Source organism: Solea senegalensis, linkage group LG5 (genome assembly GCF_019176455.1).
Source record: "Solea senegalensis isolate Sse05_10M linkage group LG5, IFAPA_SoseM_1, whole genome shotgun sequence".
Lineage (NCBI taxonomy): Eukaryota > Metazoa > Chordata > Actinopteri > Pleuronectiformes > Soleidae > Solea > Solea senegalensis.
The window spans coordinates 10,035,371-10,060,142 of record NC_058025.1 but is presented as its reverse complement, the minus strand read 5'-3'; the positions used below and the strand labels follow the sequence as shown (position 1 = coordinate 10,060,142).

The following is a 24,772-nucleotide window of genomic DNA, read 5'->3' as shown; positions in this document are numbered from 1 at the left end:
ACCCTTGTTCTGAGTGAGGTGTGAACCCGGGTTTTCTTGCTGCAAAGGAAAGAGCATAACAACTACACCAACTGTGTGGCCCTTACTTCGTACAATCACACTTAAAAAAAAACACCGAACTGTCCCTTTTACAATTGACTCTGACTCATGTTCTCTATAACATTTGCAGTCTGTTTTTAGAAAGTGTTACCACAGAGGGATATTAAAAACATGCAGGTGCTTCTGTGAAATTGGACGATGAGGTCATTTCACCCTGGAGCAAATCACACCATGACCTGAATTTCCTGTAAAACTCAACAGCTGCACTAAAACTGCACCTTGTATGTCCCCACAACAACCACTATGTGGCAGTAGTGCTTCATGTTACGGCTCACACAAACATGGAATATTAGGTTTTGGTGAAAACAAGTGTTGGCTGTGTATCAGAGAGTGAAGCCATGTGTGTTTGTGTTTGTGTAACTGCTGTGAGTCATCATCCACAGTCCCTCACTGCTGCTCGTTTACAGAAGCACGCTGGCAGACGCCTCCTTTAATTTGAGTGTTGAGAATGAAGGTGCCAGACATGAGGAAAATGAAGATGAAGTTGAAGAGAAGGTAAATGGATGTGCTGAGACAGAGAGAAGGACATGAGAGTGGCAGGTTAGATGGAGAAGGATGTGGAGGATCGGGAAACATAGGAGCAAAAACATCCACTGTGATGACCTCTGACAGGTGGTAGAAGAAGAAAAAGAACAAACATGAAGACTGAACTTTCTTAAAATCGTCATCAGCATCGACAAAGGAAAATTGGGTCTTAAACTCAAATGACCACTGGGGGCCACTGAGTGTCTAGTTTAGTCAGCTGGGGGGCAGTCAAGTGAAATAATCCAATAATGCCAAATTCCGTCGTCGCCGACAGGATTTGGCACGCATATTTCTCATTACCGTAACGACCTAGACCATTTGTGACATTTAGAAAATTCAAAAACTATGGACTGGCGATCTGTCCAGGGTGTGACCCCGCCTTTCACCCTATGTCAGCTGAGATTGGCAACAGCACTCACGTAACCCTCATGTGGAGGACAAAGTGGTAGAATACGGATGGATGAATACCGGAAAGCAGAGCTTTGCGCCCATATACTTTATGGTAGCCCTCGGGACTTCCACAGAACATCCGCCCAATCACAGGTGAGATTCACAAGCGCGTCACATTTGTGATGAAACTTCTCAGTACCATAATTCCTAAATGGTTGAATAACTGCCAGATATCGAAAGTAAAAGTTATCTTGGAAGAAGCTGCAGAAACACTCAACATTTTTTGACAATTCTACAGCCATATCATCAAAATAAATCCAGAGGGTTAAGTGGCTATTCAAAGATACAGGTGCCTCTGTGTAATTATAAGGTGACACCATAACCTCAATTTCCTTTCAAACTCAACAGCTGCACTAAAACTGCCACTTGTATGTCCCCATTCCCACCACTGTGTGGCAGTTGTGCTTCATCATAGCTGTAGACCACATAGAAAAGTCACCTTCTGTAACATACATATACACACACATATACAGCAGGTGAATATTCTGGCTCATACAAATGAAAGGATTATGTTTTGGTGAAAACAAGTGTTGTGTATCTCAGAGTGAAGCCGTGTGTGTGTGTGTGTATGTGTGTGTGTGTGTGTCTAACTGCTGTGACATTTCCGGTCTAGCTGCTTCACTTCTGTGAGTCTTCATCCACACTCACACTCACTCGCTGCTGCTCGTTTACGGAAGCGCGCTCGCGGACGCCTCCTTTAATTTGAAGGACACGGGGGGAAACGCGCACGGGACACGGGTGTGCGTGGAGCTGCTGCCGCCTCGCAGGAGCAGGTGTGTGTGGACGCGTTTATGTGTGTGTGGACGTGTTTCTGAGAGATGTAGCCCGCCTCGACAGCAAACCGTCGCCAGCGTCGCTCTTTAAACCCACCTGCTCCTCTTTTCTGTCATCCCCCCTCTTAGCAAGGGAGCAAGGAAGGGAGGAAAGGAAGGAAGGAAGGGAGGGAGGAAGGAAAGCGCTGGGATGCCGATGGTATCAGCAGTGAGGCGACTGGAAAAGGAAAAGTTCAGCGTGTTTTTAGTTAAAGATTGACACACACACATACACACACACACACAGAGTCACATCTTCCACCCGCCGAGGATCCACACTGACCGACCTCCAGGACAGCTGCAGACCAGGTTCAGCCAGCATCCATCAAACCAACCAAAACAGGTAAAGGTGATCCTTAATCAACTGCTTCATTATCTTAACACTGAGCGTTTATACAGAGTTCGGACCAGAACCAAACCAATGTGGGATGATTTAATCTGATTTCTTTGCTAAAACAACGAAATTTACATTGTCACAGCAGCAAAGACAATAAAGATAAATGTAATAATTAATAAACATGCATTTCCACATATGTGGAGACTATACAAAGGAAAATAGAATGTACATTATAGACATTAAGCTACATTTTATTAACAACAATAATCCAGTTTTGATATTAGTTCATCATGATTCTGATATTTCTGTGAAAGGCTTATGTCTGTTCATAGCACCTGATAAATTAGTGAGAGTCTGATCCTATGACAGAGCCATGGTTCTCAAACTGTGGTGTGTGTACCACCAGTGGTACACAAGCTCCCTCTCTTAGTACTGAGGAAAATACTGTTCTATTGTTTCAACCAGGGTATGTGATCCGAGTGGAGCTGAGGATTTTTTGACAAGAGTGTGTAGAAAATAAAGCAAGTAACTAAAAATACTAATACATGAATTCTTGCTCCATCTTAATCTTACATACATTCTGCAATGTTACTATCGAGAACAAGGAAACACGATAATTATGTGGAACTGAAAAGCTATAATAGTGTTTTTATTTACAGTGTATAATATATACAAATGAAAATGGGCTGTAACGCTGAGCAATTATTTCCGCTTTATGTTTGGGTAAAATAACTGAATTCATATCAGCACACTGGCTGTCAAACATGCAAATTTTAATATATCTGTAAAAAAGGCTCATGTATGCTGATAAAAGAAGGCAGGTGATAAACTTGTGGGGCAAATGAAACATTTGTATATGCAAATGTTGACATACGATATTCACAGTAGAATGTTTAATTTTTTATTTATTCATTTATGCTTTGGTGTAAAACAATTCCAATACTTATATACCAGCTGATATAAATAAGCACATATAGGCATTCATAGCAACATATCTGATGAGAAATACACTGAATCTAATATATATGTGATTCTAGTATATCTGATGATAAACTAGGGCTGTGGTCAGTTAATTTATATATCTTATACTGTATAATACTTGACACTCACAGTTTAACATGTTAGGACCAGAGCTCATAACACGGTATACAATATTGCTAAAACTGCTTATTTGGTTGATTTAAATAAGCACACATAGACACTATTTTGCTTAGTGTATAATATATTTTGTATACATAGTCCCTGATGCATATTGTCAAACACTTCATACAAACACAAAGTTATGTATTTGTATGGGGTAGATTTTTATTTTGAGCTGTTGAAAAGACACCACCCAATTTGATGGATGCACTGTATTCCGTTAGATTTTTGTAATTATCACAATGATATTGAGAATCACAATTATTTTGGTCATTTGGATAAGTGGATAAGTATCACCCCCCATGACTAGTTTTATATTGTGTGTCTGTCCAACCACCTGGACAGTAGATATTGTAAATATTGTTGTTTAGTTTTGTGTTATGATGACAGCAGATGTAAAGAGTAAAGGCATCCCTGAAAGATGATCCTCCTGCCCTGGGTGTGACAACATGAGAAGGGATGTTGATACTGTGTTTGTCACCTTTGTCCTTTGGTGTGTTCAGAACCACAAGTCAACCAGAACCATAATCATGCAGTCAAAAATGTGTAATATGTATTCCATTCATTTAGAGCCTAAACAAAGTGTAAACCTTAGCCCCTTAGTTTCTGGTTCAGACCAGGATTTGGTCCCCATGAGGACTACTGGTCCTGACAAGGTCAGTGTTGATGCCAGAAAAGGTCCTAAAAAAGATCATTTTAAGAAGAACACAGACATGTGTTCGTGCTGAGATTATATGTGATGACAATGCATTGAATTTAAATGACCTTCATCCTCTTTTTTTCAGCCAGAAACATTGTCCTTGAAGCAGGAGTGTAATTAGGCCATGTACCGTTTAACTGCCCCTGTTCTCTTTCATTGGATTAGTCATCTCCGTCACAGTACATACAATTATTAGCATGTTTCAGGGGCCAAATACTTGTTGCTGGCAAAATCAGATGTGAACCCTGTCAAAAACGCCTCTTCTCTTTGTTGTCGTGTGAGGACACAAGCAATTTCAGCTCAGCTAATTGTGTCATTTAACCACGATATGTGTTCCCCTTAGATTACAATCTATAACTGTCTAATGCATCTGTCTAATGCATCAGACAGCAGTTATAGTTTATACTTTTGCACGGAGCATTTAACAGCATTTTTAATTCCTTTAGAAAATAAATCATTTTAATTGAAATATTACTCAGGTTGAGTCAGCTGTGGCTGGAAATGCAACGACTGCTGCTGTTGCAACGGTCTTTTGCTTTTAACTTGTTTGTATGTGAAAACCAGTGACTGGGCAGGAAGGAACATGTGTGGACAAATACTGACTTCTCTGTACTGTTATGTTTTATGTCTGTCTTTAGGAAGTTTTGTTTAAGTGTTTCCCTTTAATTATTTATTTAATTGTGTTGTAATCTCATGCAAAATGTTTTCCTTATTACATGAAATTGTGCAATGTGCACAGGTAAATTATTTCGAAAGTTGCCTGGTGCTTTTTTTAAATTATTTTTTTATTTATTTAACCTTTACTGAACCAGGAAAATCCAATTGAGATTAATAACCTCTTTTTCCAAGGGAGTCCTGGCTAAGAAAGGCAGCAGCAAATACAAAACACTCAACACAGTTACACTTTTACACAGTTTCACACACAACTTTGTCCCACCTGAGAGTATAACTCGCAATGGTATGTCGACACATTACAATTCGTAATGAACCTCAGGGCAGCATGGAAAACGGTGTCAATCATTCAAAGACATAGATCAGAAGCATTCATATACAAAAAATCTATATAATCCAACACAGACAACTGATAGACACAGGTTGACACATATTTCTAGGATTATTAATTGAAGGCATTTGAAATCGAAAGTTGTGCCTGTCAGCACCTTTTCATGTTTTTTTTAGCTTTACAATATACTCAAGGTTCAAAGTTCAAGGTTTCTTTATTGGTACCCAAGGGTAAAATTACTCATACTCACACACTGTAGCCCTGGCAGTGACCTGGTCCTATAGCTGGAGTGCCCCTGTCCCTGGACACAGGGCATCGATACTGCATGGCACTAGGACCTGGAGGAGCCACTTAGAGCTGTGGTAGCAGTTGCCTGTGTCATTTTTGTTCAGGTCATCGTTAGTATCCCTGTCACAGGGGCATATGGCCCTGGAGGCCTTCAACAGCAACACTCCACTAAGCTGTAAATTCAACATTAAACGCTGAAGTGGTCGACAAAATGTCTGTCTGGAATTACTGTGTCAGTGCATACACAGAGCTGTGGGTTTGAGATAGAAGATCATTTCATGCATGGATATAATTACTTTTTGTTCCTTGATGATATCCTGCAGTGTGTAACCTTCAAAATAAGAGCCACTGGCTTCAACCACAGCAACTTCCTGCCTAAAACTTTTGCACTTGGCAAATGGCTTGAAATTAAATTCCTCAGATTTTTTTAAATCTAGTTTATTTTTGGTCTGTTTTGTTGTATTAATAATTTATAATTCATCTTCATCTGTATGTCAATACAAAACAAAACAAACGCTTTTACTTGTATCTCTCAATTTATAGCGAGCGATTTCATCATCACAATATTTAACATCGCATGATTTCCTAGAATTGTGCAGGGAAATTTTGCCTCTATCTGAAAAAATGGTCTGCCAATTGATAATATCAGGCCTGACTGAGGGAGCATTTGTGTGTGTACACCAGCAGAGTCAGGGCAGATGGCAGCAAGAAGAGTTTATCCCATCAACCTGCTGGACAACTGAGTTTTTTGAGCTACTAACTAAAACGTTTTGTGGGCACTTCTTTTTGTTTTCAGTCAAACACAGTGTTACTGTCGCTTCCTTCTGTCTTGACCTAAAACAAACGACCTTGCCAGTCGACACAAGATCTGAAAACTGTTAACCTGAGAAACGCAGAGAGAGTCGTGTAGAGCTGATAGGTTTAATCATCACTCTGTGAACGCAGTTGATAATGATTTGAATGTAACAGATATTTTTTTTATATTTAAAAGGTACATATGAACATTTTTAAAGAGGATGGACATGAAATAAGATGTCCATCCTTTGGACTGACTCAACACTGTGTGTTGTCATGGAGCAGAGGAGACGAGAGGGTTGGCCGCTGCCTGCTTTTTTTGGGGGGGGAGTTGAACTACATCCTCCCCGTCTCTCCCAGCTCTCATCCCCTCAGGAAGCTGCATGTAAACACCATGACACATTAGTTATTATCAAATCAGTCGTCTGCCCCATTTGCTGCGAACGTGAGTGGAATAAGAAGCGTTAGCCCGTCATGATTATTCCTGGAAAAGCATTGGTGGGGCTTTTTCCCAGTCCTATGTGAAGAAATTAAACATGTATTTAGTATTCAAAGGTTTGACAAACAGAGAACATGTGCTATCAGCTTATGTTTTACGTTGTGTAGGGCTGCAACGATTATGAAAAACAATTGTTTTTCAATAATTAAAACAAGCTGTCTGATTTTTCAGCTTCTTATATGTGAATATTTCCTATTTCCTGGCTTCTTTGCTCCACATAACAAAGAAATCATTAAAGCTGAGAAACATCAACATTTCCAGATTTGAGAAACACTTGTCGACATGTTGTGACATTTTACGGACCAAAAACAACTATTAATTGAGAATATAATCACCAGATCATCAATTATGAAAATAATCGTTGCAGCCCTAATCTTGTGGTTTACAGCAGCATCTCATACATGGACTGAACCTGCTCTCATTCCCATGGTCACATTCCAGCTCCCTCTCCTGTTTGTTTTTATCTGTTTCTGAGCATAGAGGCAGCACATTACTACTGATTATGATCTGTGTCTGGTTTTGATGGAGGCATGTTGACGTCATCGATGGTGACTGTGAGGTAGGTGTTCAACGATACAGATTGTGTCGTTAGAGGAGAGCGGAGATTTTAAGGTCAGCTTAGTGGTAAAGGAAAAATGTTGGGTGCATGGGAAAAAGCTACATTTGAGTGTTGAGCGATTCAATGTGCCTGCAGTGAATGTGGATGAGATTGAACAACACAACAGAGTCTGGGAGAAGATGGGGGAAAGGAGAGGAAGGATTAGAGAAATGTGATCATAAGAGAGTTAGAGAGAGAGAGAAAGAAACAGGGGCTTGGAAAAATAGATGGTGCCAGAAGGAAGTGTGTGAGGATCAATTAAAGACATTCTGTAAAGAGACAGTGCTGTCACTGAATGGACTGTCTCACTTAGCTCCCCCCTCTCAGCTCATTTTTCACCAACCCAATCTCATCTGTGACCAAACCCAACACACACACACGCACACACACACACACACACACACACTCATAGGCGCTATGTATGGACAATAGTAGTAGATAAAGCCCAGCCAGGCACCAGGTTATTGGTGGACAGCTGAAAGACATACATGTTTCTGTCTGGTTACACACAAATAACAGAGGCAGCTCTCATCTCTGCATGAAAAATGTGACCTCCATCTCATCAAGGTCATGAGAAAAAACTGACAACGCTGTGTTGTTCCACTGTCCTCAACCAGATTACCCCCATTATGTCCCTGTGGACAAAAAATATGTCCACAATGTACATATACTTTTCTCTGTGTATAAAATCAAAATGGGTATAATGTCTACCATGATTTGGATGTGCACACCACATAAGCTCTTACTCTAATAAAAGATGACATTTTTGTTCCCTTTTTAGGTGTCACACATTGAACACAACTCATCCACCACGACTAATATGTCATCCTTTCACCATTTGGTATTCAAATCAGCTCATTTAAAGCACAGTATGTGATTTTGTGCCACTATCAATCAATCAAAATGGGTTAGGGTTAGGGTTAAAATAAGTCCTACTTATGGATTATAGAACTGTTACACCAAAAGAGCAATGTTTAGTGTGAAGTTGTGATCCATTTGTGACAAATACACATAGCACAACACACTGGATAACCAGCAGGACTGAATATTTCCTTTGTCACTCCATTGTCTTAAAGAACATTTTCCCTGGAAGTTACAATATAGCAGAGATGGTAAACCAGATGACATATAAAGGAGGCCAAAGGTCCATAACCTTGAATATGTTGTACAGTATGTAACTACACTACTTAATGCATGAATGTCACATATTCTATCTTCGAGGATCACACATGTTCAGTATTTTTTTGGTCTGTGGCTCTAGCTCAGGCATGTCCGAAGTCCGGCCTGGTGAGATATTGTATGGCCCGCAGCTTTGGTTTAATAATGTATTATTTATGACCAGGAACAGATGTGTCGTCCTCATTAGCTCTGCAGACTCACCTCTTATTATGTTATTTGTGAAAGAAAGACCAAATTTTTTAATTTGTTCACTCCTGCGTGGCTTAGATTTCGTTGCCATTGTCATTTAAAATGATAATTGTGACAATAAAAACTAAAAAATATTAGATATAAAATTAAATATTGTTTGTAACTTTTACTGTTAAAAAAGGTCTGAAGTGAGAAAAGCACTATATAAATACAAACCATTTACATTATCAAAAAAGTTTGGACACCCCAGCTCTGACATCTAAGAAATGTTTGCATCATGGCAAACTGTCTTAGAGACATCTACTACAGTGAGAACTACCAAGGAAGTTGTTTGTCTGTCTGTCTGCTATATCTTTGCAACTACCGTAGCGAGACTTTACAGGTTTTGTAGTTAAAGGTCACGGTAAGAGATGGGTGTGATCTGACCCTTGTATCCTGTTGTAAATACTGCAGAGTTCTCATTGTTTGGAGTGACAACATATGAGAACCTATTGTGAAATGCTCTCGACTCATTGCATGGCCATGTTTTTCTGTGGAACTTTGATTTCAGTGGCTTTTTATTATTCACACAATAATAATATGGAATGATTCTCAAATCTGATTTGTCCTTTGTCTGTGTCCTCCTGCCTTCGCCACTCTGTCTGATTTCTTTGCTGCTCACTCTCTGCTCTTGTTTACTCCGTGCTGTTGACTGTTGCTGTTCTGGACTGTGCACGTTAGTGTATGGCAGGTGCTGTGAGCTGATATGAACTGAATGCGATGAGCATCCCCCCTGTTACTTGAGGACTATAACCCCTCCCCCCCATTTGTTGGAGCAGGAGAATATGTGCCCTTTTGTCTCTTCTGCAGTTTTTTCCAAATGTCATCCTCTGTCAGTACATGACGCTGTGTACAGTACATCTGTTTTCAAGGCCTCGATAAGACAGGTAATTGAACAGTCACGATGGTGAGAGTCTGACTCACCACGACTCCTACTGTGTCGGTCAGGTCATGTGACAGTTCTACACTCACACAGACAGAGGCTGCATGTTTTGCTGCTGTCTTTTAAATCCTCTCTACAGTATGCCTTGTTAATTAGTTGTCATTATGTGACGACAGAGACTGTGCTTTAGTCTTCGTGGTCTTTGTTGTTGATGATGTTATTATTCTGCTTCTGTGTCTTTATGAATAGAAATGGTTATTTTAATGGTTCTTCCTTCATCTACAATAAAGCATATTAACTGAGGGAGCATTTGTGTGTATACAGCAGCAGTGAAGCAGAAGCATGTATCCTGTCTGTCCTTTTACTAGCACAATGTTGCTGTTGCCTGTCATAAAACAAATCTCCCTTCTGTATGCAACACAGGAATATTTCGACACGACCATACTGAGAAATAGAGAGTCATGTGGAGCTGATAGGCTTAATCAGCCCTGTGATTGTGTTATGCACCGCCATCTTAATCTGTATATAAATACCTCCATCTATTTCTGATGCTAGCCAAAATGTAATCTAAAGGGTCATTTGAGTACAAGTTGAAATCCTGAACTGCGAACACTATGTGCAGCATTTAAGCAGTTGTTTCCTGTTTTACAGAAATCCAAAATGGACCAAGGTAATCGGAGCCAGTGTCAGACACAAGACAACCCAAATGGAGCAGCAGAAGCTTCTACAACAGCTCCAGCTCCAGTGTCAAACAAAACAGCTCCAGCTCCAGTGTCAAATACAATGGCTCCATCCGCAGATCCCTCTGCTGGTGAGCCTCTTGTTCCCGTCAGGCCTCGACGTCCTCAGAGAAGTGCCAGGGTGGAGGACTCTGTTGACATCTCTGAACCTAAAGCTGAGACAAAAGCTGAATCCACTCCGGTGACGAACCAGGATGAGAGCTCTCCTGATGGTGCAGCGTTGAGTCATCCCAAACCCTCTCGCCCTGCGCCAGTCAAACCCTTAGGAGAGCGCGTTGGTCCTAAAGGTCCAGGACATCACCCGGTTAGAGCTGTCTCTGTCCCCCAACCACCTGCCAGCAGACCAGTGCCTCCTCACCTGAACCCTCATGCACAAAGAGCCTTCTCTGTAGCAGGAACTGCTGACACTCAGGCCCAGACTGTGGAAGACTTCAGGCAAGTGTCCTGATCCGTGTGTGACATTCATGTCCCAGCATGTCTCCGCAGGCGTCTCATTGTCAGAGAGCTGAGAAAGATCAGCCTTGACACACATACAGTAGCTTTTATTAAAATACTGTGTATTCTAACCACTGCATAAGTATTACAAGTACATGTTGTTTGTTTCTGTCAGAAGTCATTAATTTATCATATTTTCTACTTTATAAACTCTTTACTATAAAACCAGTGCTTAACGTTTAAAGATAAACGCACATCTATTACATTCAAACTGTTATCAAAAAGACTATATATACTGCATACTGTTGTATGGCAGTGTTAGGATCTTGTGTTGCCTGGCAACATTCCCAATTTGAACACAGGAAGAGATTCCTTTTGTATCAACACTTGCTTGAAGCTTGTTACCCCTGCTCTGCTGCTGTATACACACAAACACTCCCTCAATCAGGTCTGATAGTTTTGTTTGGCAGAGCCTTTTTTCAGCTATATGAAACTGCATATAAGTTATATTACAGCTGTAATTGTTAACAATTGTAAAATATTTTGACTGTTGTTTACAACTATAGTGTGTTTATGCATTTTTAATATTAGTATACTGCTTACAAATGACCTACAGTGTAACCTGGTCTTTTCCAGCTAAATATGTATTTTAGGGTTTATTCTGGTTCAGGAGTTAGTGGATCATTGTACAGGTAACTGATCTACAGGAACTGGTTATGTTGCTGACTCAGTGAGGACTGGTCTTTTTGCATAAATATAACCTTGAAGTTAAGGCTAGAATAGACCATTATTTTGGCCTTAAGACAACTTAATTTAAGGCACAAAGAAGCTGCGTTATTCCATTCCCAAAGCCCTGCAAGTAGCTGTCGTCAAGGGTTGTCTGTTGCTCTGATGTTGAGTAGAGTTCAGTATAATTATTGTCTAAACTACTCATAGTGTTTAAATTTAGGGAGGCAAGGAACACATGGTCACATTTATCTGGATAATGTATTTTGTAAATGTAATTTCCAGTAACTTTCAATGACATTCATACAGTAATTACTGTACTCAGTCACTTGTGGATGACAGTTTGTCATTGTTCTCAGAGCAGATTTGAAGTAATGCCTGCGTTTTGCTGTCTCACTATGAGTCTATGGGTAATGATGACACTGCCGTGTGTAGGAGATGACTGTTTATAGATATTACACAGCACCTTTTCCCAACAGGGTGCACATCATTACCTGGAACGTGGGTTCGGCCACGCCTCCTGATGACATCACTGCCTTGCTGGGTCTGAATGTGGGTGATGGAAACACAGACATGTACATAATTGGGTGAGTGTTTTTTGTGGTGCAGTCAAGTATCCATTTGTGTTCGCCTCCCCCACATTAAGATTGCAGACGCTAATGAGCAGTCAGGGCCCGCTTTGAATGATTCTCCCTCCTTCTGGCACAAATTCCCTTTTACTTATTAATCCACAATTATCAGCGCTCCTCTCATCTGCCGCGTATATTTCTGTGTCTGCTGTTGACCCTTGTGCTGTGTTGTTTGTCGTTTTTCACCAAGGCTGCAGGAAGTGAACTCTATGATTAACAAAAGGCTGAAAGATGTCCTCTTCACAGACCAGTGGAGCGAGGTCTGCATGGACAGACTCAGCCCCTTCGGTTATGTACTGGTCAGTAATGGGTTTTATTGTAAACACATATGCACACTCCCATTGTAAGTTGTCTTCACTTGGTTTACCACAAGTCTATCCCTAACCCGAAGCACCTGGCATTTATGTCTTACGTTTGGAGGTTCCTCTTCCATATCACCATGTAAACTTTTGTCAGTTTATGAATATATCACAGACAATTGCTCTATCTTCTTCCACTAAAATTAAATATGTACTGTTTTATTTACATGTCATTGCGAAAAGCTAACACTAGACTGATGCATGATGATTGGAGAAACTGTCTCACTTTTTGATTGACAGCGTTGTCAATTGTTGTCAAAATATTGAGGATAGCAAAGTTTCTGTCCAATATGAGTCCAATATGGATTTTTCAAAACAACAGCCCATTGTATGTTATTTGCGTGGCAATATCGCCCTCACTATTATCCTTGTATTAGTTTTACATAATTTTCCGAGTTCCAGTTTGTTTGTCCATTCATTTTTTGTCAACGTTTGTTTGGTCAAATTCAAATAGCTCTATCTGTTAGAACTGCGTGCACTGCACTGGTGTGTTGGTATTCATCTATTCATCATACTCTGTGTTGCACTTAACTGTCTGCATGTGAACGGATGCTTGACTGTGTTGGCATGGTGAGCCAGAGAGCGTGAATCAGCTGCTGCGCTGAACGAGCCAGACAAATGTCTCCCAGGGTGACGTTTTATTTTTGGATCACGTCTGTTGTCAGTGTTGACGTGCCTCTGACAGTGAGACTGATGCTGCCCTGCAGCAGTCGCATAGTCTGCTGTGTTAGATGAAGACTTGTCAAAATCATGTCAGAGTGACCTTTGTGTTTACTCCGTGCGGATATTAATCCTGCAAGCAGGTTGTAGCACAGAGTTGTGTCAAGCTATTAAGTAGGAAGAGAAACACGGTGGCATCAGTAGGATTCTGTCTCGTCATGACATGGTGGACAGATACCGATTAAAAAGACTCGTCGTCAGGTTTACACTGTAACTGCTGCAAGCACAAGAAAGCTTCTTCAAATGAGTTTGTCTCTTTGGAACAGCGATATACAATTTTTGGCTAATCACCAAACATTTGCCGTGTGTCACCACAGTTTCTGTTTGAGTAAGCTACACTTTAGCTTTAGATGCACAAATTAGCAAAGGGATTTGATTTCCTGCCTCTTATCTTTGAATTGCACCGTTGCACATCCCGCGACTGACAGCACTGCAGAGTGACTGGTTGTTTGCGGTGGGATTTGCAGGATTGCTGTTTGTTTTCTCAAAAACGTGTTGATTGAGCATTTACTTTGTCACACTGAGAAACACCTTAACATGAATTTTAAGTGTTGCCAGTCAGTAAGTCTGTATGATTCATGTTTATATTAGTGATGGCTCAATACCACTTAATGCATAATACTGGTATCATAACCGTGTGTATCTATCGATGTCAGTCTGATATAGTCTTTTACTGCTTTTAAATAACTCAGCTGTTAATCAGACATTTGTGCTGATGCATTTGTTTTAGCTGTAATCTATGGAATTAGATTTAGTAATTAGTAATCTGCCCTTTTAGACACATATCACTCCAACTGCATGGCAGACATTTTGAGCCTTACTACACAATCAATGAATTAAGAAATTGAGTTAAGGAGTTTCTAATAATATACACACAGCACTTGCTGTGAATTATTGTAGATTTTGATGATGCTGTCATAGTTGATTTATGACTAAGTGTAAGCCATTGTTTTCACTGGACCAAAACAAGTGCCCATTTTCCCAGTTTTCCCCTCGGCCTGGACCTAACATTTCCTTTTGTCACACTTGTTATTCACAGGTCATACACTGCTACACACACACATATACTCTCTCCCTCCCTCTCTATTTCTCTTGTCCTGAGCTTAAATGTCTTTTCTGTTTTTCAACCGCAGTACTCGTAAAGGCAAAGGTACTTTTGACACAAATGTATGCACACAGACACATGCACACCACAGATAAAGTCGGTCCACTTTACGGTTCAGTAGAACCTATTACGCAACAGACTTGTTCAAATACCAATTTAGTATACAAGCAAGAGGGTCTTTAGTCACGTGGAGATGTGTGCCTCCATTACTGTCCTCAGGGCATTTCAGACAGGGTGTTATCATGCTTCTCCGGCCTGTGGTTGGGGGTTGGGATCTCTAAACCAGTGGAGAAAAGAAGGGGGGGGGGTGAGAGTCTTGACATGCCATGCAAATACCTTGTCTTTTTCCACTTCATAAATGCACATCATATTCTTGCCCTGTGCAAACAGTACAAAAATATCTTTGTAGCATACAATATGTATGCCATTATATAGCGTAACACAGTGCGTGATAGCAGAGAGCTTATAAAATAATCTGAGTGTGTGAACATCACGTTTGCTTTACGTTGTGTTTTTCTCCACTGTGAGGTTAGGACCACACACTATGGCCTCTCTAATGTTCATTGCTTTATGTAAAGTGGTGGTGGGAGCTGGGCCACAGGGCAAAGTGACCGTGCTAAGGGGAAAGAGAGATGAAGACTGCACATGGAAATGAAGCACACCAGCAGAAATACAGAGACAGTAAAGCCGGACTCAGAGAATTTGTTTATTCAAATTGAGCAAGCTAAAAGTAGAGATGTTCTCGTTATATATGCAAAATCCCTCCACATCCCTTACTGTGTATCCTCTGTATTTTCCCATCTCGTTCTTCATTGTCTTCTGTCTTTGTGCTCTTGTCCGTTTACTCCTCACTTTTCTCAGGTGACCTCCCAGCGGATGCAAGGATTATTGCTGTTGGTCTTTGCCAAGTACTTTCATCTGCCCTTCCTCCGCGGAGTCCAGACTGAGACCACCCGCACTGGCCTGGGGGGATATTGGGTGAGACACCACTCTGTGATCAGCAGAGACATGGAAGTGTCACACTTCACTGTACATCTGTGTAGGAGTAATTAGGTTTTTATGGTTGCACCACTTATGTAGATCTAAGAGACGCTCATTTCCCACTACAGTTTATATACACTACTCAACAACAAACAACACTGCATTTAAATTTTAATATAACTGGAAGAACAATCAGATAAAACTGTAATATATGGACAAAAGAATTCCGACGCCTGACCATTACACCAACAGGGACTGTAAAGACGTATTCAAACTACTTTAATATGGAGTTAGTCCCCTTTTGCAGCTATAACAGCTTCCACACTTCTTGGAAGACTTGTAAGTGTTTCTATGGGAATTTGTGTCCCACTCATTCTGCAGAGCATTTACAGTATGAGGTCAGACACTGATGTCGGACGAGAAGATCTGGCTCACAATCTCTGTTCCAGTTCATCACAAAGGTGCTCGATGGTGTTGAGGTCAGGGCTATGTGTGGGTAGGTCAAGTTCTTCCACACAAAACTCATCAAACCATGTTTTTATAGCCCTTGCTTTGTGCACTGGGTCACAGTCATGTTTGAATAGAAAATGACCTTTCTGCCACAGCGTTGGAAGCATAACTTCATTAAAGATAAGGGACCGAGAGCCCAATTTAATACATTTGTCCATATAGTGTATATCCATAGGATCTGCGAAAAATTAGATGTCTGTTAGTTTAGACTTAATCATAAAAGGTTCTAATAGACTTCTGAAAGGTTCTGTGGTTTTGTGTCAAATGAATCTACACTTTTGTCCTTTTGAGAAGCTGAAGATACATGTACACCATTATCATACTATACACTAAAGTATCCCTCATGTTTTAGTGGGTCACAGTAGTTGTAACATAAGTGGAAAGATATCCACAGCCTCATCCTGTCCCCCACTGTTCACCTTACTTTTAGCATTAATTATTGATGATGTTTTCCACTGGTTATTAATGAATAAACTTCCTGTGGCTCTGGGACAGAAACACACAACTCGATACAGTGACCACAGTCATTTTATTAATTAATTCCTTCATCCATCCATTTATATTGTCTTAGAAGAACAACAACGTCAAATAGAATGGAACAAGCACATTTCTCCATCTTCACAGCATCACAGCAGTGTATATGTACTGACCTTATTTTTTATAATATTTAACCTCTGCCTCTGATTGTTTTTTTGTGTCACAGGGGAATAAAGGTGGGGTGAGTGCACGCATGTCTGTGTTCGGTCACACCATCTGCTTCCTGAACTGCCACTTGCCGGCTCACATGGAGAACTCAGACCAGCGGATGGAGGACTTTGAGAGTATCCTGCAGCAGCAGCAGTTTGAGGGTCAGGCTTCCACTGGGGTTCTTGACCATGAGTAAGTCAGCAGTTATTGAACACACACAAACACACTCTTGTAGAATTTAAGGCCTAGTTGACACTGGATGCATCACTTGTGTTGTAGCGAGGACTGCAACATTTATTCTACTATTTTCATAATCGATTAATCGGTTTGAGTGTTATTGCAATAATGAAAAGAAGCTTTTTCATTTTTCAGCTTCTTAAATGTGAATATTTTTTGATTACAAAGAACACACTAAAACTGAATCATTTTGGTTTGTTGACAAAACAAGACATCATAACATCATCATTTTGAGGTTTGAGAAATACTGATCATTTTTCAGCATTTTTCTGACATTTTACGGACCAAACAAGTACTTGATTAATCGTGAAAATAATCAACAGATTCATTGATTATGAAAATAATTGTTATTTGCAGCCCTAATTGTGGCTGTCACAGAGTGTTTTCATTGTGGTGCCCAGGTTAACAAAGGACTGTTGATAGTGACATTCTACCAGCGTGATGACACCAAACTGACACCTCTCCCTGTATAGTGTCTGCACTGAATTTGAATACATGAAAAACACAAATATTATATTTTTAAACATGTTTTAGCAGCTGTGCAGATTTTCTTTGTCTTTCCCCATCTGAGTACACAAAAATTAAGTCACATTTTCTGATAAATCAGTGTGAAATATAGCAGACACGCAGCTGGTGTGAACACAAACACGGAGCTAAATGTGAGAAAGATGCAGCTCAACCACGACTCACCAGCAATGATTTATCTGTTGGATAAAAATAAATCAATTGATACAACTTTGACATTCATGATTTCTTTCACAGTCAGCAGTGCAAAATTACTTTTGTGCTTGAACCTGTTTGAATAAGTAGATTCATCTCCTTTTTCTTATACAGTTTGGTGTTCTGGTTCGGGGATCTCAATTTCCGTATTGATGACCTGGAAATGCAAGTGGTAAAGTCGGCCATTGATAACAACAAGTTTTCCATACTGTGGGAAAATGACCAGGTAAAAATATTGGTTGTCAATTTCTCCTTATGTGATCTTTGTGATAAGCAGGAGATAAAAAAAGGTGTCACTACCGTCATCTACTGTATATTTATAACAGTTGAAAAATTTGTTTTTCATATTTTAAAGAGCAGTAGCAGAGTCTAGAGACTGAACTGTCACCCAGATTTGTTTCTCAAAAAGCTGTCCTCTATAATACCTTAGAACTGTAGTACATGTCTGTTACATCCAAACATTGTCAAATGAGTTCACACAATGCTGATTAAACCCATCACCTCCATGAGACTCGTTCTGTATTTTCCAATGTAGCAGTGTTTAGATCTCATGTCGTCCAGTCCAGCGTAATTACTGCACCGCACGCAGGAAGTGATTTTGTGGAAGCAGAGGCAACAGCAACATTGTGCTAGAGTTTTGCAGTTTAACAACAGTGCCAAATATTAATTCTCCTGCTGAGTTGTCAGGTCTGATAGTTTCGCTTGAGCCAGTTTTCAAATGTGGGATGGAGCATAATGTTTGATTGATGAAACAGAGGGAGAATAATAACATCAACATCAACAACAACAACCACAAAAAAGTTGCATTGCAGCTTTAACTTAAGATCTCTCATCTGGTGGATCATGAACCGTGTCGTTGCATGCATTAAAAGGCAAAGGATAACCTGGTTGCAAGAGCTGTTGGTAATTCAGACACTGACACGTGTTACTGTTACAGCTGAACATGGCCAAAGACAGTGAGACGGTGTTGGATGGATTCCATGAGGGGCCGCTGAAATTCCCTCCTACCTACAAGTTTGATGTTGGAACAAATACCTACGACACAAGGTTGGTGTTTCCAGTGGGTGCTCTTATGAATTCTAGGCCATTGACAACATATGTCAGTGCTTAGCTCTGTCAGCTTCAGTCTCCTCTCTGAAAGGTCCTTACTCACCTGGGGACACATAAAAGTGCCTGTTTTTTTTAGTCCCTCTATGTTTTTTCTTTGTTTTATTTTTTTTAAATGAAATGATATTTGGGCGACTTCTTTCACTTTAATTTTTTTTTCCGTCCACCTCCCAGTGCAAAGAAGCGTAAACCGGCTTGGACTGATCGGATTCTGTGGCGCCTTAGAGCCACTGCACAAGCCAGTGCCACAGTTGGCGGAGGGAAGCGTGACTCCATGTCAGGGTTGACCAGTGGGACCAAAGTGACGCAGCATTGCTACAGAAGTCACATGGAGTACACCGTTAGTGACCACAAACCAGTCTATTCCATATTTACCCTGCAGGTGAGACATACCAGAGAACCTGGCAGTTATTATGAGCGCATACGTCTTTGGAATGATTTGTAGTAATTGCCCAAACTGTAGGAAATAATGTCTTAAATTAAGAACTTCCAATCTCATGTTGTAATCAGTGCTGTGGGCAGATTTTGGCCAGTAGTTAGATATTAGGGAATGATGAGACTGCAGATTGTAACAAATAAAGGACACTTTTATATTTTCATACTTCATTACCTGAAACACACACTTTATCTGCAGTAGGAACATGAGGGCAGAAGATGGCAGCCTCTGTAAAGCACAGACCTATCCTAAAGTACATACAATATAAAAGGCTTATTCTGAAACTACAAAGACCCAAAGGATTTATATTTTAAAGTGATTATACATAAATATTACATTTCTGCCAATAAAACTGTCTTAAATGGTATACATATAGATTGTCTTGAAACATTTCGTTGCACTATTTACACATTTCTGATAAATGTTCCTTGTAGTTTCCTTATAAGGTGGATATTCCCTTGGTCACAATCATAGTGGAGGATGAGTGGAACAGCATTGCTGATGCCAAAGCAAATTTCAAACTGGCTCCCAACTACTCGCGCAGCTCCTGGGACTGGATTGGACTGTACAAGGTAACCATAGCTTTCTGAGAAACAGCAAACATAGGCAGAAGATAATTTGTTAGACAACTGAAACAAACAACATTTCAGTTGGATTTGTTATTATTTTTAAGTTATTTTTAAGTTATTTTTGTTGATTTTTATTTATTTATTTACTATCCAGGTAGTTTGTGATGATTTTGTTTAGTGTAGCACAAAGTGTTCTAAGGTGTTCCATTTATTCAATGATGTTATTTGAATGGAAGTAATGCATTGAGTCCAGGGTTCCCATTGGTGCTTGATATTTATGTAAATGTCTCCCTTGTTTGTTATGACACCCTCTGCTGTTTAATGCCTTGTATTGCTTGATGTACATAGACTAGGACTACACAGAACAAACGTCGGATCATAATTACTACAGTGTTGTGGACACTGTTCGCAGTTGCGCTCTCTCTCTCTCTCCCCCTCTCTCTGCCGTTGACATGAGTTTGAATACAGAACAATGAGTGAGTAACATTAAGCAAGAGAGACAAAATGATGTGATGCCTGGGAAATGAAAATTCCAAGATCTTTGTCTCATCAAAAATAATTACAAAGATCCCAAGCATAGAGAGTGCTTCAAATCAATAAAAGTGGACGCCATGAGCAAAGCTTTGCCCTCCCATCTTAAGCTGCGTCAGCACACTGGGTTCTTGAATTTGAGGGAACTGGTCCTTGGAAATTCCTTGAAAAGTCCTTGAATTTGATGTCAACCAAGGTCTATGTTAGCAGTGAAATCAAAGCAGAAAGTCATTAACATTATATACTTTATTTTTAATAAGTCATGTCGTCATTCAACAGTGTCACATTTTGCTTGTTTTTCTAATATCATGCAACCTTAATTTCTGTGCAGTACAATACTTACTGTTTGTATTTTTGCCCTTGTCCTCATAGGTGGGATTTAAACACCACAAGGACTATGTGGGATATGTGTGGGCCAAGCAAGAGGAGGCTGATTTTCTTCGACAGGAACAGGAGGTGACCTGGATTTGTTCTGAATTCTCCACATAAACTTTCACATTTCACTTTCAGTTAATGTCACAATCACTGCTTTTTTTCCAGGTAACCTTTACTGAGGAGGAATTGCCCAAAAGCTCAGGGGACTTTATCTTGGGTTACTATAGCAACAACATGAACACCATTGTGGGTGTAACAGAGCCATTTCAGGTAATCATAAAAACAGACAAAAACAATCAAATGCATTTTAGATCGAGGCTTTTATCTCTGATGTTTCCCACTGACAATGTTCTGCTCTTTCTTCATGTCCTGTGCCTTCCTCCCCACAACTGTCCCCTCTTTGTCTGTCCTCAGATCCAGCTTCCCAATGCAGGCCTTGAGGAAAGTTCTTCAGACAGCTCTGAGTTCAGCTCAGAAGACGACAGCACTGTTGTCCGCACGAAGACGAGGTCCCGCAGTCCCAGCCCGCGCAAGGGCAAACACCACCGGCGCCACGCTGACTCCCACAGCCACAGCCGCTCTGGCAGTCCTGCGCAGGTCAAAGTGAAAGAGCCCAGTGTCACTGATGGTCTTCAAGCTGAGAGTAAGTCTGCTGGTCATCCAGCAGAGGGCAGCAGCAGTCAGGCGTCTGCTCCGGTGGAGAAAAACACAAACACAGAGGACTCAGGAGAGTGAAGCTCTGTTTTAGTCCAGCTGTTATCACATGATCACATGATACATTTCTGATGCTTTCCTTTTCAGGAACATCCATCTGTCTTGTCCAGAACTTTTGTCTGGAGTTGTTTTTCATTAATCTGTGCATTATATTGTATGTGTGTTTTCATTTCATTTGTAAACATTTCACTTGGTCTTTGTGTTTCTTCTATCTTTCTATGTTCTCAGGTGTGGATAGTACAGGGAGCTGACAACGTGCATTAGGAAATACTCAATTGCAGTTACAGTCATTTCTTTTTTATTTTTTAGAAACCATCATCTCTTTATTCAAACAAAAGTTTGAAATCTGCACTTACCCAGCAGTCATGTCAGCAGACTGCATACAAGCAAAATGCTTTTAAAACATGACACAGACAGTTCCCACATCAGTGAGTTTACTTCAGCTGAGGAACATTGTGTATCTTTTTTTAACCAATCTGCTCAGACCAAAAGGACCATAGAGGAAAAAGGAAAAATACCTTTTATTCCAAAACATAGTTTGAAGAGGATCACTAGCTCTGACAAATATCACTCACATTTCTTCGTTGCAACCTGCAACCTGCAACCTGCAAAAGGATTTAGCAGATTTAGCCTTTTTTTATGTGTTATGAAATCTTACATTACGTAACTTGCGGGGAGTGGTTCACATGTTCGCCCTGCCTGGGATTTGTATAAACAGAACAGAGCCAACAGAGGTGGGGCCTGGAGTTTGGGGGCTTGACCACCAGCAGCAAATCACATGTCAGTAAGAAGAGAACAGATGTGAGCACGTTTAAGTTGACTGCCAAGTAAGTGCAGTGGGATGCGATGGGCGTGTGTGTGTGTGTGTGTGTGAGGCGTCATGTCAGCTGACATCAACATAACTGCTGTGTCAGAAATAGCTGATAAATGATTGGCCTCTGACCCTGCTGAGAAAGCTGCAGTGATCACAACAGCAGTATTTAACCCCATGGTTTATTGCTTTTATGCTTTAAACCCTTCAGTAAGTTATTGGGCCTTAATTTAATGATTAAATTTAAAGCGGAGACAACACCAAAATCCCCCGTTTGTAATATGCATTATATTTTTTTTCATCTCTGATAACTGTGAGCATAAACTCTACCATGTAGAGTCACTACAGGGCTTTGCATCATACTGCCAGTATGATACAAAACTAACATGTTCCACTGTTGTGAAATATCACAGAATTAAAATGATATTTCACATATATGAAATGGTCCTAAATACTTTTTGATATGGTTTTGACTTTTCCGTTCGCAGTGTTTGTTTGTTTGTTTGTTTTTTTCTCTCACTCTGGTCGTCCTCTGTGGATCCTGGTGATTTAGCTGACAGCAAAAAGTAGTCACAGTAGTTGTGTTGCAGTATTACTGTGTGACCTTGTATGCACCATCTTAGACACGTTGTCTTTTTTGGGCTGTTAGCGTAGTACAGTACTGTTGTAGCTGTAACCTCAGTGTGTGTGTGTTGGATGGTGGATGGACATGTGTGTGTAGTTAGTTGGTAGTGAATGGAGTGCGACTGTGTCTGCATGGTGTGCTGCTGGACATACTGTACATTCCGGTGCTGTGATTTTTGTGCCGTCAAGTGCTGTTTTTGACTTTAAGTCATGGCTGTGACAATTGTGTGAAAAAAAAACCCAAAAAACATGTTGATCAAACAAACATTGGTGTAACTGTTAGGTGAATAAAATGTAGGATGGTTATGCTTGCATACATTTACAACTGTTGTTCCCTCTATTAATGTACTTTTCATGATTTTAAAAGTGGGCATACATCTACTGTACTTGTTTGGAGTAACATGAAAAAAAAAAAAAAGATTAAGATTGTATGAATTTTGTTTCACTTTACATAATTTTAGATATATATCTGTATAACTGGTTCTGCAGCCCTGAACAGTGATTATCTATTGTGTAATGTTTGTGAAAGATATAGCTCTATTTACAGAATATTAATACTATTACGTGATGATGTGGCTAGAAAAAGAGGAAAGACAAATGTGAAGTATCGTAGAAAAACCCTGAATAGGAGACAATCTGTATGCCATAAAGTTTATTTTTACTTAAATTATGTATTTATTTTCCTATTTCACTTTAAAATGAGCCTGAATTCTGCTGGCCAGTGAGGGACCTTTTGTTTCAATGGAAATGTTCAAAAAAATGATATTATAAAATATTGATCTTTATTTTGTATTTGTAATTATGAAGAGAGATATGTTTCCGGTTTAGCAAATTAAGATCAAATGTTGCTTTTAATGTGTGAGGTGTAGATTGTTTAGTCTACAGGTGTTATATATGTATACATATATATATGTATATATATATTTCATATATAATTGTGAGTGAAGAAATACAGCAAGCCGGGTGTGAGATAATGATTGTTGTTGAGGATGGTTCATCCCTGTGAAATCATCTGATCAGTGAGGTGAGAAGGCTTTTTTTAAAGGGGCTGCTTGCTTTGTTTGTAGTGCACCACTGTCCAAAGAAGAAATGTACCCCACTTCATGTTGTGCTTTGTCTCTTTCTTGACTCTCTATTGTCATTCTTTGCTAAAATGTGTAATTATGGTATAATATGGTATCATTTTCTTACTGGTCAAGACTGTATCCCTCTCTTTTAGCTGGTCCTCACATTCTGTCACCCTTTAAAAGTCCTTTTTCAGGGTTAAGACCATGGTTTTAGGGTTAGAATTGGGTTTAGGTTAGGGTTAGGCATTCTGTCTGTGTCCTAGTGAGTGTCGTCACTATGAATGCTGCACAAACGTGTGTGTGTTCATGTCTTTAGTAGGCCATTTGTCAAGCAAACTTATCTTTGTGAGGACATTTTGGCTGGTCCACAAAATTTAAATGCGCTATGTAATAGTCTATGAATGTCCAAACAAAGAACGAAAAACCAGCGTGTGTGTGTGTGTGACCTCTTTAATACCTTTTATGGCATTTATAATCTTTGCCAGGGCTGTGTTTAAGACCTAAACCTGGTCTTAATGAGGCAGAAACTCATTTCGGAGGCACTGGTGAAATCTGCGATTAAGTTCAGGGCTAGATTAACTGGTTATGGTTAAAGTTAGGGATATGTACGTGATATATGCGTGTGTGTGAAAAGAGAAAGTGAAGAGGAAATGATAAAGACAGATAAAAGAGTGACAATGGCCTTGATGATGATGATCCCAATAGATAAAACCTTTGCACTGAGATAAGAGCTCAGTTCATTGTTTATCAGTTCGTTAGTGCCACACCTCTACATCAGCCATCCTGAATAAATGTGAGCAGCACATACAACAAAGCATCATGTCGGAGCCAACAGCAGGTGCATCTTGCATCATGCTTTGCCCTCTGAAAAGAAAGTGTCTACAATGCAAATTCATGCTGACTGTGCCATTCTGATGCAACACTGGTCAGGAATTGAGCTGCATTTTTTTACAGAAACACAATCGGGCCAAGCAATAAAAACAGATGAAGTAGTTGGGTAAACATGAGAGACTGACAAAACAAACAATGCTACTGTAATGGAAACAACCCTGCTACCTTGAATTTCTTTCAATCGATATTCCAAAATTCCAAAATAAAATAAAAAGTCATAAGTCATAATATAAGTTACATATCCCTCTAAAATGTTAATGCT

The 24,772-nt window shown here is 40.0% G+C and overlaps 1 protein-coding gene across 2 annotated transcripts; it reads left to right on the top strand.

Moving 5' to 3' along the window:
- The first annotated feature begins 1,711 nt into the window (after positions 1-1,711).
- On the top strand, positions 1,712-23,651 carry inpp5jb (inositol polyphosphate-5-phosphatase Jb). Of its 2 annotated transcripts, XM_044026375.1 has the most exons (14): positions 1,712-1,847; positions 1,977-2,229; positions 10,188-10,711; positions 11,917-12,024; positions 12,257-12,365; positions 15,112-15,228; positions 16,445-16,620; positions 17,500-17,611; positions 18,323-18,432; positions 18,667-18,874; positions 19,363-19,500; positions 20,401-20,484; positions 20,569-20,673; positions 20,818-23,651. In XM_044026375.1, the coding sequence occupies exons 3-14, from the start codon at positions 10,197-10,199 to the stop codon at positions 21,136-21,138; spliced, it is 2,103 nt and encodes a 700-aa protein (XP_043882310.1). In that variant the 5' UTR covers positions 1,712-1,847; positions 1,977-2,229; positions 10,188-10,196; the 3' UTR covers positions 21,139-23,651. The 2 variants fall into 2 exon arrangements, with proteins under 2 accessions (XP_043882310.1, XP_043882308.1); XM_044026373.1 differs by having other exon boundaries at positions 1,712-2,229.
- The last annotated feature ends 1,121 nt before the right edge of the window (positions 23,652-24,772 follow it).